Source organism: Engraulis encrasicolus, chromosome 22 (assembly GCF_034702125.1).
Source record: "Engraulis encrasicolus isolate BLACKSEA-1 chromosome 22, IST_EnEncr_1.0, whole genome shotgun sequence".
NCBI classification, from domain to species: domain Eukaryota; kingdom Metazoa; phylum Chordata; class Actinopteri; order Clupeiformes; family Engraulidae; genus Engraulis; species Engraulis encrasicolus.
Genome location: NC_085878.1, coordinates 52,006,857 through 52,021,789, shown reverse-complemented (window position 1 = coordinate 52,021,789; position 14,933 = coordinate 52,006,857). Strand labels below are relative to the sequence as shown.

Here is a 14,933-nt window from a genome sequence, read left to right as displayed (position 1 = left end):
TAACAACATCCACATCAAGGAGAGGCCCACTGGACCAAATCAGTGCAGTCTTCAAGTCCCGTCTCGGAGTGAGGAGGACATTCCAGAGAGAAGTGAGGATGATCTTGGGAACGGTGTGTTTCAGAGAACACCAGCAGACAACATACCAGCCATGTCGGTGGATGACAGCAAGTTCCTCAGATTAATGGAGAAGGAAGTGTACATGGACAATGAAAACCACTGGGTGGCACCACTGCCCTTCCGCGCTCCTCGTAAGCGCCTTCCAAACAACAGAGAGCAGGCGGCTCAAAGACTCCAATCTCTTCAGCGTTCATTCAAGAAGAAACCTGACATGAAGCAGCACTTCTTCGACTTTATGCAAAAGGTCATTGACAACTGCCAGGCCGAACAAGCTCCTCCACTACAGCCAGGGCAGGAGTGCTGGTATCTGCCGACCTTCGGTGTATACCACCCCCAGAAGCCAGGGAAAATACGAGTTGTTTTTGACTCCAGTGCGGAGTACAAAGGGATGTCATTGAATGAAGTGCTTCTCAGTGGACCCAACCTAAACAACACTCTACTTGGTGTCCTGCTACGGTTCAGAAGAGAACAAATTGCCGCCACCGCCGACATAGAGCAAATGTTCTATGGGTTCAAAGTCAGAGAGGACCACCGCCACTTCCTCCGGTTCTTGTGGCACAAAGACAATGATCCGGATAAAGACATCATAGACTACTGGATGACTGTGCATGTGTTCGGCAACAGCCCATCTCCAGCCGTAGCGACGTATGGACTGAGGAGAGCTGCAGAGCAAGGAAAAACGGAGCATGGCAGTGATGCAAAGGAGTTCGTCTTCAGGAACTTCTACGTTGACGATGGGCTCGTGTCATTGGCCAAGGAGGATGAAGTGATCGGTCTTCTGCAACGAACAAAAGCTCTACTGGCTGAGTCCAACTTGAATCTTCACAAGATAGCCTCAAACAGCCCGAGGGTCATGGAGGCTTTCCCTGTGGATGAAAGAGCAAGCGACTTCAAAGATCTAGATCTGGGAGCAGACCCCTTGCCCCTGCAAAGGAGTTTAGGCCTGAACTGGGAGCTCCAGACTGATAGTTTCACCTTCAGAGTGTCAAGAGACATCAAGCCATTCACTCGCAGAGGCATGCTGTCCACCACCAACAGTCTGTACGATCCCCTGGGATTTGCTTCACCCATCACTGTCCAGGGCAAGGCCTTGGTGAGAGACGTATCCTCAGAGCAGTATGACTGGGACACACCCCTTCCACCAGAGAAAGCAGAACACTGGAAAACATGGATCAACTCCTTAACAGACCTGGAACAGGTTTGCATCCGCAGATCATACCTACCACCCTCCATGTCATACTATAACAGGATAGAACTCTGTGTTTTCTCAGATGCCTCAACTCTTGCAATAGCTGCCGTGGCTTACTTGCGTGCCTTGGACGCTGAAGGAAGATGGCATGTAGGATTTGTTATGGGCAAATCAAAACTTGCGCCTTACCCCATGCACACCATACCACGCTTGGAGTTGTGTGCAGCTGTCTTGGCTGTTGAGCTGGCAGAGGTGATCCAGTCTGAAATAGACATAGAGTTACAAGCAGTGAAGTTCTTCACCGACAGCCGCATTGTACTGGGTTACATTCATAACAGTTCACGAAGATTCTACACCTATGTAGCTAATCGAGTAGCCCGCATTCGAGGATCTACAGAACCAGAACAGTGGCAGTACGTCTTGACAGACCAGAACCCTGCAGACCAGGGAACCAGACCGTTTCCAGCAGCTCAACTCCCATCGTCTAACTGGTTGCTTGGCCCTCAGTTTCTTAGCCAGTCGACCACGGATCTAAATGATGAAGCAGGAACATTTGAACTTGTTGATGCAGACACAGACAAAGAAGTCAGGCCACAAGCCACATGTCTTCTAACCAAGGTCACAGAGCAGGCTCTTGGCTCGACAAGATTTGATCGCTTCTCTTCTTGGAAGAGCCTAGTAAGAGGGATGGCACTTCTCATTCATGCAGCCAAGTCATTCTCAGGAGAAGTGACGGGTGATGACTGCAAGGGATGGCATCAATGCAGCCAGTTGCTCCCTGCAGAGCGTTTCCAAGCAAAGACAAGTATCTTCAAGGCTGTTCAGGAGGATGTTTACAAGGACGAGCTAAAATGCTTGACTCAGGGTTCCACGGTGCACTGTCAAAGTCCCCTTGCAAGGCTCGATCCCTTCATCGACAAAAATGGACTGATCAGAGTCGGAGGTCGGATAAGCAGAGCGGACTTAGCAGACGGAGAGAAACACCCACTCATCCTACCAGCCGACCATCATGTGGCCACTCTCCTGGTCCGACACTACCATGACAACGTGGCCCACCAAGGTCGCCACTTCACAGAGGGCGCACTACGTACTGCTGGCATTTGGATAGTCAAAGGCAAAAATCTCATCTCCAGCATCATTTTCAAATGTGTCACTTGTAAAAAGTTGAGAGGAAAGATTGAAGTTCAGAAGATGTCAGATCTGCCTGCTGATAGACTGGCAATGGATCCGCCCTTTACTCATGTAGGGCTCGATGCCTTTGGCCCATGGACAGTAACCACTAGGCGCACTCGAGGGGGAGCCGCTGAGAGCAAGAGGTGGGCAGTCATTTTTGCTTGCCTTAGTACGAGAGCTGTACACCTTGAAGTGATTGAATCCATGTCAACCTCAAGTTTCATCAATGCCATGAGACGCTTTCTAGCCATCCGTGGACCTGTCAAACACTTAAGGTCAGATAGAGGCACTAACTTCATTGGTGCATGCCATGAGCTTCAAATCAATACGGATGACCCTGAGGTCAAGAGCTACCTGCAAGAGCAGGGATGCACATGGACTTTCAATGCTCCCCATTCCTCACACATGGGTGGAGCTTGGGAGAGACTGATAGGAGTAGCAAGACGCATACTGGATGGACTCTTTGCAAAGGATGGTGCTACAAGACTTTCTCATGAAGTCCTGACAACCTTGATGGCCGAAGTTATGGCTATCATGAATGCACGCCCCCTACTCCCTGTCTCCAACGATGCAGAGGTACCAGAAATCCTCTCACCTGCCACTCTGCTCACCCAGAAGGCGAGCGCCAGTCCGGCACCCCTGGGAGACTTCGAGCTGGATCATCTCAGCAAGGTCCAGTGGCGCCAGGTCCAGAGCTTGGCGGACTCCTTCTGGAAGAGGTGGCGGTCGGAGTACCTGGCGACACTTCAACCACGGAGGAAGTGGACTGCAGAGAAGCCCAACCTCCAGGAAGGTGACATTGTTTTGATAAAGGACAGTCAGGCAAAGCGTAACATGTGGCCTCTTGGGCGGGTAGTTAAGGCAATTCCTAGTGCAGACACCAAAGTTCGTAAGGTCATAGTCAAGACTCTTAGCCAAGGGGTAGTTAAGGAGTATCTTAGACCCATTTCTGATGTTGTTTTACTGATGACTCTAAAGAAAGAGTAAATAGTGGTATACAAGTATACCAAGCGGGGAGTGTGCTGTCCTGTTTGTTATTGGGTGGGATTAGGTGCCCCCTTGTGTTACTGTTAGGTACTGCTTCAATAATTTCTATCACTTCCTGTCACTCGAGGCTCTTCCTTTTACGAAACTTGAAAGCTGTGGAAGGCTGTATTCAAATGAGCTCCGCCTGAATTTCAGTTGTGAAAACCTAGGAGTGGAACCATTAGTAAGTAGTAGAAATTTCTGTAAAGTTGTTTCATGTCACTAGAATGTTAACTGCGGTGGTAAAAACGATAGATCACTTTTCTACAGAGATCGTTATTTAGGGTGTGATTTATGCTAAGCACCTATCGTTCAGCCATGCTATTCAGCTAATTCACACGTTATTCAGCCCATTGAAAGCTTCGTTTGTGTTATGACATATCTTGTACTTCGTGTGTAACTTTCCTAGTTTTCATACTTGCATACTTACTTACCTGTGTTATGCCTCTTGTAAATCCTAAATATGTTAAATATTAAAGTTCGCCATACTTACCTTTTTATCTTACCTGGTGATATCCTATGTGAAGAGATACTGTTGCCTACCTCCTGTTTTGGAGAAAGATAATAATTTAGTTAGCTCATGTAAAACAAATTTAGAGTGCAGCCTAAGTGTTGCATTTTATTTCTTATGGAGAATCAGCCTGATATTTGTATCTTGTTTATTTGATGTTTTTCAGTTTTACAAAATTGTAAGATTCAAGAGGATACATTAAAAAAGCCCTCAAACTGGAATCACGCCTTGGATCTTGATTTGTTAGCTATCTGTCATCGCCACACAATACTCCAAAGGGCCAGGACAGAATATATGTCAATAACCCCCTATCACCCCTATTCCAAAATGGTTTGGTCTTTCTAGAAAAAAAGACCACATCATTCGATAAGTGGTCAGTGCGCGAGCCGATTAGACAACAACATGTACAAGTCAGGAGCGCTGAAAAGGAAAGAAAGGCGAAAAAGAGATGAAGAAGCCAAAAGCCTGAGGGGTTCTCTACATACATTTCAGAAAAGACTCGGGTGATGCAGCAGGTAGGCCTACCTACCAGTAAAAGCAACTGTGCAGCAGATCCAGGTAAGACACGGCCAACTTTTTCCAGTCCCGTCGCCAAGTAGGCCTAGCCTAACACTGACACCGGAGGCCGTGTGCAAGACACACGGAGATCAATCAGACCGAGAGGGGGCACTGAATAATTTCATTACCACAACGGCTTAATTACACTGTGTTGCTTATGCCTATATCTAATAGAATCTATGAATATGCGCATTAGCCTAGGCCTACTCCGCAAATATGTTTCCAAATCAAATGTTTCAGGCAGGGACGCGCACACGGATGAACACAATAGAAAACGGACATTGTATTATTTCCTAACCAGAACAGCTTAATAACATTGTGCTTCAAATCTGACTGTCAGTTAAGAATAAAATGCATATGAGCCCACACAATCATACCAGAGATTCTAGGAGTAGCCTATTATAATCTCTGGTTGTGTGGGATAATGCCTCGGGCGCACGTTTGCCAGGAGAAGGACAACCAACTTTTTAAACAGCGCTATGCAACGCTATTGCTAAATCTCCGCTTAGCACAGATGCTAACAAATTATCAACCTGTTAACTTTGTGAGGAGAAATACAGTGTAGATTCGTTGTGCATAGTTTTCTGTAAATTGACACATTCCTGTGTTAGGAGGCCTACTCCTGCTGTGAGAGGCTTTGATGAGGGAGGGAGCACAGCAGCACACTCTGTGTGTTCCTGTTCACTTGCTCTCTGTCACGTCACTTGAGGTCAGTTTAGCAAAAGGTGACTCCTTCTCAGTCATAGTTTTGATGTGCAAGCCTTCAAATTGCCAAATTACACTCAGCCTACACTTCTGTTATTAATAGGAATGAGAATCACATCTATTTAGTTTCTTTTAAAAAAATGTGGGCTGGACTGCATGGATAGAACAATGTTATATTTTCAGAATGGTAAAATTGTTTAGGTTTTTTTTTTTTGGGGGGGGGGGGGCTGGTGGTCGGTGTCGGTGGAAGGGGGGCCCAATCAGAGATTTTTGTCCCGGGCCCAGCCAAAGCTTCCAGCGGTCCTGGATGTAGTCCTATGGAAGGGGCCGTTAATGTCTGTAAACATGGCACATTCAAAGTCCTTCAACGTCGGCAAAGACCTGTTAACACAATCATATCCCCAAAATCCACCCCATTAAATGCATTAACCAAATGTCGGTCTACACATCACTATCGCCATCAATGACTGAAGAGCAATGGGCGATGAATGGTAAGCGCAAAGGCATTTTCAGTGTGACAAGATTTCGATTCCCTCAATAAGATACATTAAGCGCAGGTGCCTATTCCTGTGCTGCAACTGTTTATCCACCCTCTGTGTGTGTGCGTAATTGTTCTTGGTATAAACATTTTTATCTGTTGCATCAAGTATGTGGAACAGATTACCAAGTAATGTAAAGACAATCAGTAACTTAGATGGGTTTAAACGTGCTTTGAAGACGTGGATAAGGGGGCAGTCAGTGTAGGGAGTTCTATTATGCTATGTGTTGTTGTATGTTGTTGTATATTGTAGTCTATATAATATGAAATTGTGGAGCTTCTATATACAAACCAAGTAGGGAGTCCTTATGTTATGTTGTTGTTGTATATATTGTATATAATTTGAAATTGTGGTGCTTTTATATGCAAACCAAGTAATGTGGTATTGCAGTCTTAGTAGTAATTGGTGTTTATTTATTCATTTTCAATGGAGTTTTAGTTGCCATAACGCCACTCATGCCATTTTAACATCTGCTGCCATCCAACATCAAGTATGTGGTGTGGTTTGCTTGAAACTAAATGTATTTGCTTTTATTCAAGAACGGAGACTCTATGCGTTTACATGAGACACTTAAGTCCGATTTAACTCACTTTAAATCTTAATTCCACTCTAAAAATATCATGTAAACACTTACCGAACAGGATTTAAGTTTATTCTGATTTAAACTTAAGTCAGATTAAAGTGGGTGGTTTATTCCTCTTTTAAATCCGATTAAACACGTTCCTCTGTCATGTAACCTTTTATTCGGAATTACAATAAATCCAGTCGTTCCACGCATGCTCGTTGACCACATGATGGCGCCAAGAGACCGTGCTCTTTGCCAGTGAGAAAAACATGGCGGCACTTCCTGTTGATTTTCACATGAAAGTTTTGCTTAATTTAAAGTCCATAAGCGACTATAAATGTTGTGGCTTCCAAATATTGATGTAAAAGTGCCCCACGAAGTAATGAAGCACAAGAAAGTTTTGTTATGTGTGGAGATATGTTAGGTAAGCGATTAAATACTCTGCATTCATGCGAGATGCTGCTTTTGGTGTGGGTTCAAATCCCGATGGTAATCAAACAGGGTTCTTTTTTTTGGCGCAGCTTTGATTGATCAGAGCTCGTGAAGCACTATAGTGGAACATAGAATTTCCTACTATATCTTTTTCCCTATTTGAACATTGTGTTGATGTTTTTTTTTTCAGCCCTGTTCATAACATGACTATACATTTGGTGTAGTATGGGTCAGAGGCTTGTGCACTTGTTGGCAGTAATCGATCGATGTTGCTTGAACTCTGCCTGAACCCGCCCCAAACCACGAGCAAGAGTGACATGCTTCCCAAAACAAAGGTGAACTAGCTAACCATGCTATTCGTTCCAAATCCGACAGTAGTACTGACGAACAGCCCCTACTTCGTTTTGCAGCAACACCTGAGTTGTTCGCTTCAGCACCGGACGAACGACTAACTACATTACTTGTTAACATTGGGACTTTGTAAGTCCGAACGAAGTGTTCCAGAAACAGTTTTGTCGCACCTGAGTCGTTAGTTGCTAAGTTAGTTAGCAACGAAGGTTTCGAGAATCGTAGCCCAGGTCTGGGCCCTCAAAGAAACAAAAGTTGCGCGCTGAGGAGCACCAACGAAATGAACCCTTAACTAGCTGAACCCAGACGTAACAGAGATTGGTAGACTAATCATTTTTATAACAGTGATAGTAATTAAGTGCAATCACATAATTACATTGGACCTAGAGAGATCCTTCGACTGGGGCTCTAATAATTGCGGTATTGGAGATAGAATGAAATGAAATATTTTCTACAGTCCAGAGCGGAAGTGTTCCTGATCCTAAATAGCACCGTCGTTGGGTATTTAGGAGTTTATAGCTGTCTTGTGCATGGGAGAAAGAACTCAAAGAGGGGCTCTTTATCATAGGCTTTTATACTGTAAGGAGAGGTGGCCAAGTGTCCTTTGTCTTGTAGGGTCAGTGACACCCGACCCAGGGGTTTGAGCCACCACATGTCATGGGGGGAATAATCTCTTAAGTCAACTTTTACCAGATAATAGCAACAATATCAGTTCTGGGTCATCCAACAATTTTTATGTTTACAGTTGTATGCATTTCTGAAAAGCTGTTGGTTGCCCTTTGGTGATTCATGGTGAGGAAAATATATTTCTTGCCTTACAAAAAATGTGCTAGCTTTTTCATATTACAAATCCAAGATGGCCGCCGGACAGTCCCATACTACAATGTGTCATATCTCCTGTTGTGAAAGGAGTACAGATGTATTCCTGGTGTCTACTTATATGTTTTCATGGTCAGGGAATCCGTTTCTGCAATTATATCATTATAATTCTTGCACATTTTTTGCAAAATAACTTTTTGCACATTATTTTGTCCAAAAAACGTATCAAAATTCAAAAAATCCACTGGTGTTACACTTTCCATAAAGTTGATGTGGCAATGAGATAATTCTCCAAGTTCATAGCATAGTGGATTCAGATGAATAGTGTGACTTTTTCATGTTCATTGAGGTGTTCATTTCCTATATTTGGCGGAATAGCTGTGACTCTGACAGAATTGTTATTTCGTATATTTACCACACTATTGAAAAACATCAAGTCAACATATTTAAACATTCATTTTATGCACTGAAAAACTAATTTAGTTGACATTTGGTCTTTATCCTGCAACAAATCTCTTTGGATTGGTTGGACCCGAATACCACAAATGTCAATATTGATGATATTTTCTAATGTTGGCAAAAAACTACTGAAATAAATTTGGGAGTTGTTGTATTCTCATACCAGCTGTAATACATAGACAACATAATCTCTAATTGTATCACTTTAGGAAGTATTAAAAGTGAATTTATGTGGGACGGCATGATTTGCCTAATGTGGGACACTGGTTTATGCAATAACAGTGGTAATTTACATGGTGAAAATTAAACTGTATTATAGTTGCAATGCATATATTTAAGGTCAAGTGATATTTGAAAGGATTAAAGTTGAGGGCAAGGGATATCTGTAAGGTTTTGTGTGGGCTGTGTGTGTGCACATGTGTGTATGTGTGTGTGTGTGTGTGTGTGTGTGTGTGTGTGTGTGTGTGTGTGTGTGTGTGTGTGTAAGGGGGATGTCTCAATATAACACACGCACGCGCACGCGCGTGCAAACACAACATGGGGGGGGGGCGAAAAGTGCCCACACCAACTTTGATGTCGTATAACTCCTTAATGACTTAAGCTATGAGTACGAAACTTTGTGACTTTTCATAACATTTGTAGATCATCTCCCCCAAGTTTCGTAGTCATACTGTATTCCGTTCATGAGTTATGAGAGGGGGGGGTCAAAAGAGCCCCCCCCCCAGGCCCAGGAATGCCAAAAAAGCCCAGTCTGAATAGGGTTAAAAGACTACGTTAAAATGTATTAATTATAACTTGTAATCCCATTTTGTTGATGAATTGCACAGTATTCAATGCAACGATGGCTGATGTCAAAAATAAATAGTTTTGAGAGAATGATGCTACTTGTTTAGTTGTTTACCATTATTTGTGAAGGTACACCATGGTTTAAAACATTTAACATTGACTTTACAGTGTCTTGCATTACATTTAACATTACATTTCACTGTCCCACTTTAGGACAATGACTGTCCCACATTAGGAAGTCGCTCATACTCTGAGATGCTTGGGCACTAAGAGCACTAATGTCTGTATAATTTCTTTTATGAAAAAAATATCTGCATTTTTTCTCTTGATTTTATGAGGGCACCCCTGGAGGATTCCAAAAATGTATTGGATGTGGATTTAATGTGTTGTCTTGACATTGTAATAGTCTTCAGAAGTCCGAAAACCAAAAAATGGCCCACATTAGGGCAATCCACCCTATAATATACTGAAGTAAATGGGTGGAAGACGTGACGCCTTGTTTTTTCGTAACATTGGTTAAAAACCTACAAAACTGTTATTTTTCCTTTAAAAAAACACATGTCAATGAAAGAAGATGTGGTACATTATGTTTCATATTAGTCTTAGATGAGAAGAAACATTTTTGTTAATATTTATGTAAAGGTTTATATGTCAAATATAAACTCCAAATATCCTGCGGTGTGACTGTAACATTAATGAAACCTGGAATATAATATATATATATATAAATTAACCAACAACATTTTGAATAATGTATGAAGCATTTGGCATGATTGCATAAATATTAACTTTATATTAAGATATGTGAATGTGAAAAAACTCAAGACAGTAATATTAACTACAAGTTCAATTTCGTAACACGCGTCCTGTGGGGTGACATGTATGTCAATGTTTGTGAATGGGCAGCTGCAAGGCCAACTACGAGGGTCTTAAAGACTGGCTCCTAACCAGTCAGTACCTCATTTATTGGAGAGTGCTGTAGAAGTTCAAGGTGACTATTAACCTCTTAATATGTCTTCATATTGCAATCTTTCTGTCACGCAATGCTTAGGTTCATTTTAAGGTGTCCTGTGGTGTGACTGCTCTTATAGGTGGAAAAAAAGGTTTTTTATATATATATATATAAATGAAAACACATATTAAGATTAAACACAATATCATTATCAAGTTAGCATGAGCTCAGATGTCAGTCATGTATACAAAAGGATTAAAATGGCCAAAATGCAGTGAATTCCCTGTGGTGTGACTCCATTTTCCTGCGGTGTGACATGCCTATGCAATGTGTTGATGCAGGACACATTTTCCCAAAAATAAGGTGAAATTCCACAGACCACTAAGTGCTTTATTTGTTTCTATTTTTTTCCAATTTTTATCCATCATTTTTTTCAGGAATTTGAAAAACTTTTTTTTTTTTTTTTGCGTTACGCCCTTAAACGTCAACTACCCAAATACTATAATAAACTATAGTATTTTTCCCCTGAGAAAGCATTTTGATTTCATGACAAAAGCAATTGAATGTAAGTGAAGAGCTATTTTCCAAAACGTTATATATCCACCGTTTTTGACATTTTGCATTTTAATATTGGAATTGACTGATAAGTAGCCTAGTCCTATCATCTATGTGTGAATTCTTGCCGCTCAAATGTTTTGAGAACATGCTTTTTAAACCTCTATAAAATACATTTTGTAATGCAATTCAATGGAATGCCGAATACTAAAATGTCAATTTCCCAACATTCTATAAAATGGATATATCTCATTTTGGAAAAGAGCTCTTCAAGTGGAAACTGTACAAAATTGTTGTGTGCATTGTACACTATTGCATGGATAAACCAAACCATTTGCAATTCACATAATGATGTGACAATTGGAACAGAGCTTTTAAGAATGTTGATTCTGATGTGAGAAATGTGCCAAACTGCCAAACCAAGTGAAAAAGACAGAACATTCCGAAATTGAGTCTTCCTCCTGAGACTTCATCAACCAGCCATCAGATGGCGGTGTTTTACCTTGGTCAGGGCTCATCTGACTGACCACCGGGCAGCAGCACCAGCCAGAGTCAAGCGAGTAATATCAACAGTAGGGAGGGGAGTATGTTTCCAGACTCAGACAGAGCCTATTTCTTTCTTCCACCGCCCACACCTTCTCTCTGTCGTCAGTAAACACTAACCAAGAAATCTGTATGTAATACGCTAGCTTGTAATTAGGCCTACTGATGGTGAAAGGTAGCCTATCTTCCGTTTTTCCCCCTGTGGATCCTGGTGGTTTTTCTATTGACTGCTAGTGGGTTACCGATACTTCAGTACTACTGCAGAAGCATTTGTCGGAAATCGTGGCCTGCCATGGCATTGGTTTCCCAAAAGTCAATTGACAAAAAAATATGCGTGACTTGATCGTGCTATCGGCGTTTACAACTGGTTTTACAGGTAAGCTGCCTGCAGGACGTGTGAGATGGCATAACGTGGGGGCTGGCTGCCTTGACAGCCAACATGAGAGGCTAGAACTACATTATTTCGGACCATGTTCTGGCGACACCACATCGACTGTTGACAGCCTTCCTGGAACTCAGTGGGTTTCTTTCGTTTTGGGTTGATACCTTAGTTCGTTACTCAAAGGATAAAAACTGAATCTGCACTTATCTAATCGTTAAGTCCAGACGTCGTGAATGCTGAAGAAGCCGCAACCACAGACCTGTATTAACCTAGACTGGCAATGCCCCTCGAAATTTTCGGATTTCTCAGAGCCTCAGAATCGTAGTCTGCCATCTTGGTGGAGACTCCCGTAATTACGTAATGACGTCATGCACCGATGGGGTTTTTAAAAAATATTTTTTTTGCAACACTGGTTCACTAGTTAAGTTGGGTCAGGCCATGTGTAACGTCTTTAGAACAATAGCTCTAGTATAAATTAATGTTCTAGAAAAGTCTCGCTCTCAAGTGGCTCCTTATACTGTGCCGTGTTGTTGCTAGGTTACCTTCAGCGTCCTTGGGGGGGGGGGGGGGGGTATTAATAATAGCACAGTTACCGGTAGCTTCACTGAAAAACGTACGGCTTATTTAAGAAATATACATACCTATATACACAGTTGTCATTACATCTGAGTTAAGTACATAAAATAAGCTTTACACACGTAAGCATGGCCGATTCAGTGTCACAAATATCCACAAACCTGCATAAGCGGCAACGAAAACAGTCGGCTTCAGGGTTGCCAGATGATACTGATTATTTTCGTCCATTTTTACCCACAGACCGCTTTCCTCAACGGCCCCGATTGGGCGGGAAACCGCCCGATCTGGCAAGACCGCTCAGCTTCAGGCTCTCTAATAAAACGTTTGGAGGTAGTGAGGGTTATTTCATTAGTGGAGTGAGAATTTAGACGTTATGACTTGTCAAAATCTTACATAAAATGATTGAAACCCACTTTGATAGCGTTGTAATCACCGTTTGAAATCGTATGCATTCCTATGGGTCACAGCTGCGATAGTCTCCACTAGGCGGGGCTACGTCTGTGGGAGGCGCCCACAGGGCGCGAAAAAGGCAAAGATGGCTGCGCCCAGTCAATCCGAAAAGCTGCCACTGGCTAGAACCGCCCATTGCCAGTCTAGGTTAATACAGGTCTGTGGCCGCAACAGTTCGAACAGTTGGCTTGCTATGCCACACCACTAAGCTTGCACCATGCGACCACGCAGTGAAGACCCAAGCCGTGCCCACGTGAGTTAGTGGTTGTGGTGGTCAGCTGGTAGCTGCGAAGCTGCTGGCTGTTCTCGGAGACCATGTCATTTCTGTTCCGTCATCGGGGTGAAATGTTATGGACATTATTGACACATGCATACGGCTGTCAAATAGATTGCAGCAACAGACAATCCGTGTGTGCGTGGAGGATAGGCAGGCTATTGCTTTGTTTTCAAGCGGCCTGTTTTTCTAAGCCGGATATTTACGATGATTTAATCCATAGGCTAGGCCTACCTCTGTTTGAAAGCTCAGATCAGTCCTGGCGGCTCATTTCATGCGTTCTTCTACCCCTACCCCCTAGGCCTACCCCTCTACGCATAGCCTACAGGCCTATCTGATTCCAGGAACTACCCCAGCTCTGCGGTGACTAGCCATTTGTTGTGTGATATTTTAGTCAGCTTGGCCTGGTGATTCTATTACGCCCAAATGTCTCTGTCTCTGACTGAGTCAGCTGACAGCTCAGATTAAATTGTAGTGGCTCTATCCTGACACTCCCTGATTGAATTTTAGGTGCGCTGCTGATTCCACACAAACATAGGCCTACTATAGTTAAATCAGACGTGGGCAAACTCAGGCCCGGGGGCATATGCACTGCCCTGAGCCATTTCATGTGGCCCACAGAGCCTTTTCAAGAAAGACAACTTTTAAATCCAAATTCAAACGGTTACTCAACATTCTTAAAATGCTACCTAAAACAAGAATCTTGAGAATTTAAGATTATCTAACGACATGCTTCTTCTAAATACATTTAATAATGTAGGCCTACAGGCAGAGGCGCATCTTGTCACCAGGGGAGCGTACCTATGTTCCCAAAGGGGGGCGGGGTCCTCTCTAGTGTTATTTTCTACCTCTATGCTTTTAACATTATTTTTTAGGCCCATTGGTCCCCCAGATTAGGCCTGAGGCCTAGGCACTATGTTCCACAACTCAATGTTCCCATGTTTCTGAGTAAACTAATAACAAAAAAGGTGTAAAGACATTTAACCCTTTACAGTGTGGCCTACACATAGTGAAAGCCCATTGGGAAACTCCAACTCCCATTGTCATTGTGACACAGCACTCCACAGCACACAAGTGAACACTGCACACGGCACACAACGAAATTGCATTTATGCCTCACCCGTGCAAGGGGGCAGCCCTCAGTGGCGCCCCATGGGGAGCAGTGCGGTGGGACGGTACCATGCTCAGGGTACCTCAGTCATGGAGGAGGATGGGGGAGAGCACTGGTTGATTACTCCCCCCACCAACCTGGCGGGTCGGGAGTCGAACCGGCAACCTCTGGGATGCAAGTCTGACGCCCTAACCGCTCACCCATGACATGCTAACCTTTTTCAAATAATTTCCTCAGCTCAGTGTTTTAGCTTAATTTCCAAAAGTAGAAAAGCACCTACAACTGCTCTGCTACTACTAATAATAACAATAACCATGTCCTTCATGGCTACTCAAATTGGCTTTACACAATAGAAAGTGGCCCATAAAATATCATCACAGTCAGGGGTGGCGCACTTGAACAGTGTCATTCATGCCCCGCTGGTAAGCTGCCATAAAATAAAATATATTTATAGGATATATGTGTTCTTAAAGTAGTTGAGGAACATTCCCGGGACTAAATGTGAATCATTTCTTAGAAATGTGGGAACACAAAGCAGCAGGAATATGCTGTGGGACCAATGGACCTAAAGAATAATGTTAAAAGTCTTTGTGATGTGAGACCCATGGGCTGTGGGACCAATGGGCCTAAAAATGAATTAAAAAGTCTTAGTGATGTGGGACCAATGGGCTGTGGGACCAATTGGCTGTGGGACCATTAGGCCTAATTTTGAAACAACATAAAAGTCTTTGTGATGTGAGACCCATGGGCTGTGGGACCAATGGGCCTAAAAATGAATTAAAAAGTCTTAGTGATGTGGGACCAATGGGCTGTGGGACCAATGGGCCGTGGGAACATAGGGCTGACCCCGTCACCAGGCT

At 43.2% G+C, this 14,933-nt stretch overlaps 2 protein-coding genes across 5 annotated transcripts in view; both read left to right on the top strand.

The window, feature by feature from the left end:
* The first annotated feature begins 2,486 nt into the window (after positions 1 to 2,486).
* Positions 2,487 to 4,224, top strand: LOC134438616 (uncharacterized). Its single transcript, XM_063188224.1, has 2 exons — positions 2,487 to 3,692; positions 4,186 to 4,224. The coding sequence occupies exon 1, from the start codon at positions 2,501 to 2,503 to the stop codon at positions 3,467 to 3,469; it is 969 nt and encodes a 322-aa protein (XP_063044294.1). The 5' UTR covers positions 2,487 to 2,500; the 3' UTR covers positions 3,470 to 3,692; positions 4,186 to 4,224.
* Positions 4,225 to 11,134: 6,910 nt separating this feature from the next.
* arhgef37 (Rho guanine nucleotide exchange factor (GEF) 37) overlaps positions 11,135 to 14,933 on the top strand; it is an 89,433-nt gene continuing 85,634 nt past the window's right edge. For 2 of the 4 annotated variants that reach the window (XM_063188729.1, XM_063188723.1), the window contains exon 1: positions 12,859 to 12,941. The gene's annotated coding sequence lies outside the window, so the exon portion shown is untranslated. The other 2 variants (XM_063188726.1, XM_063188724.1) reach the window with 2 other exon arrangements.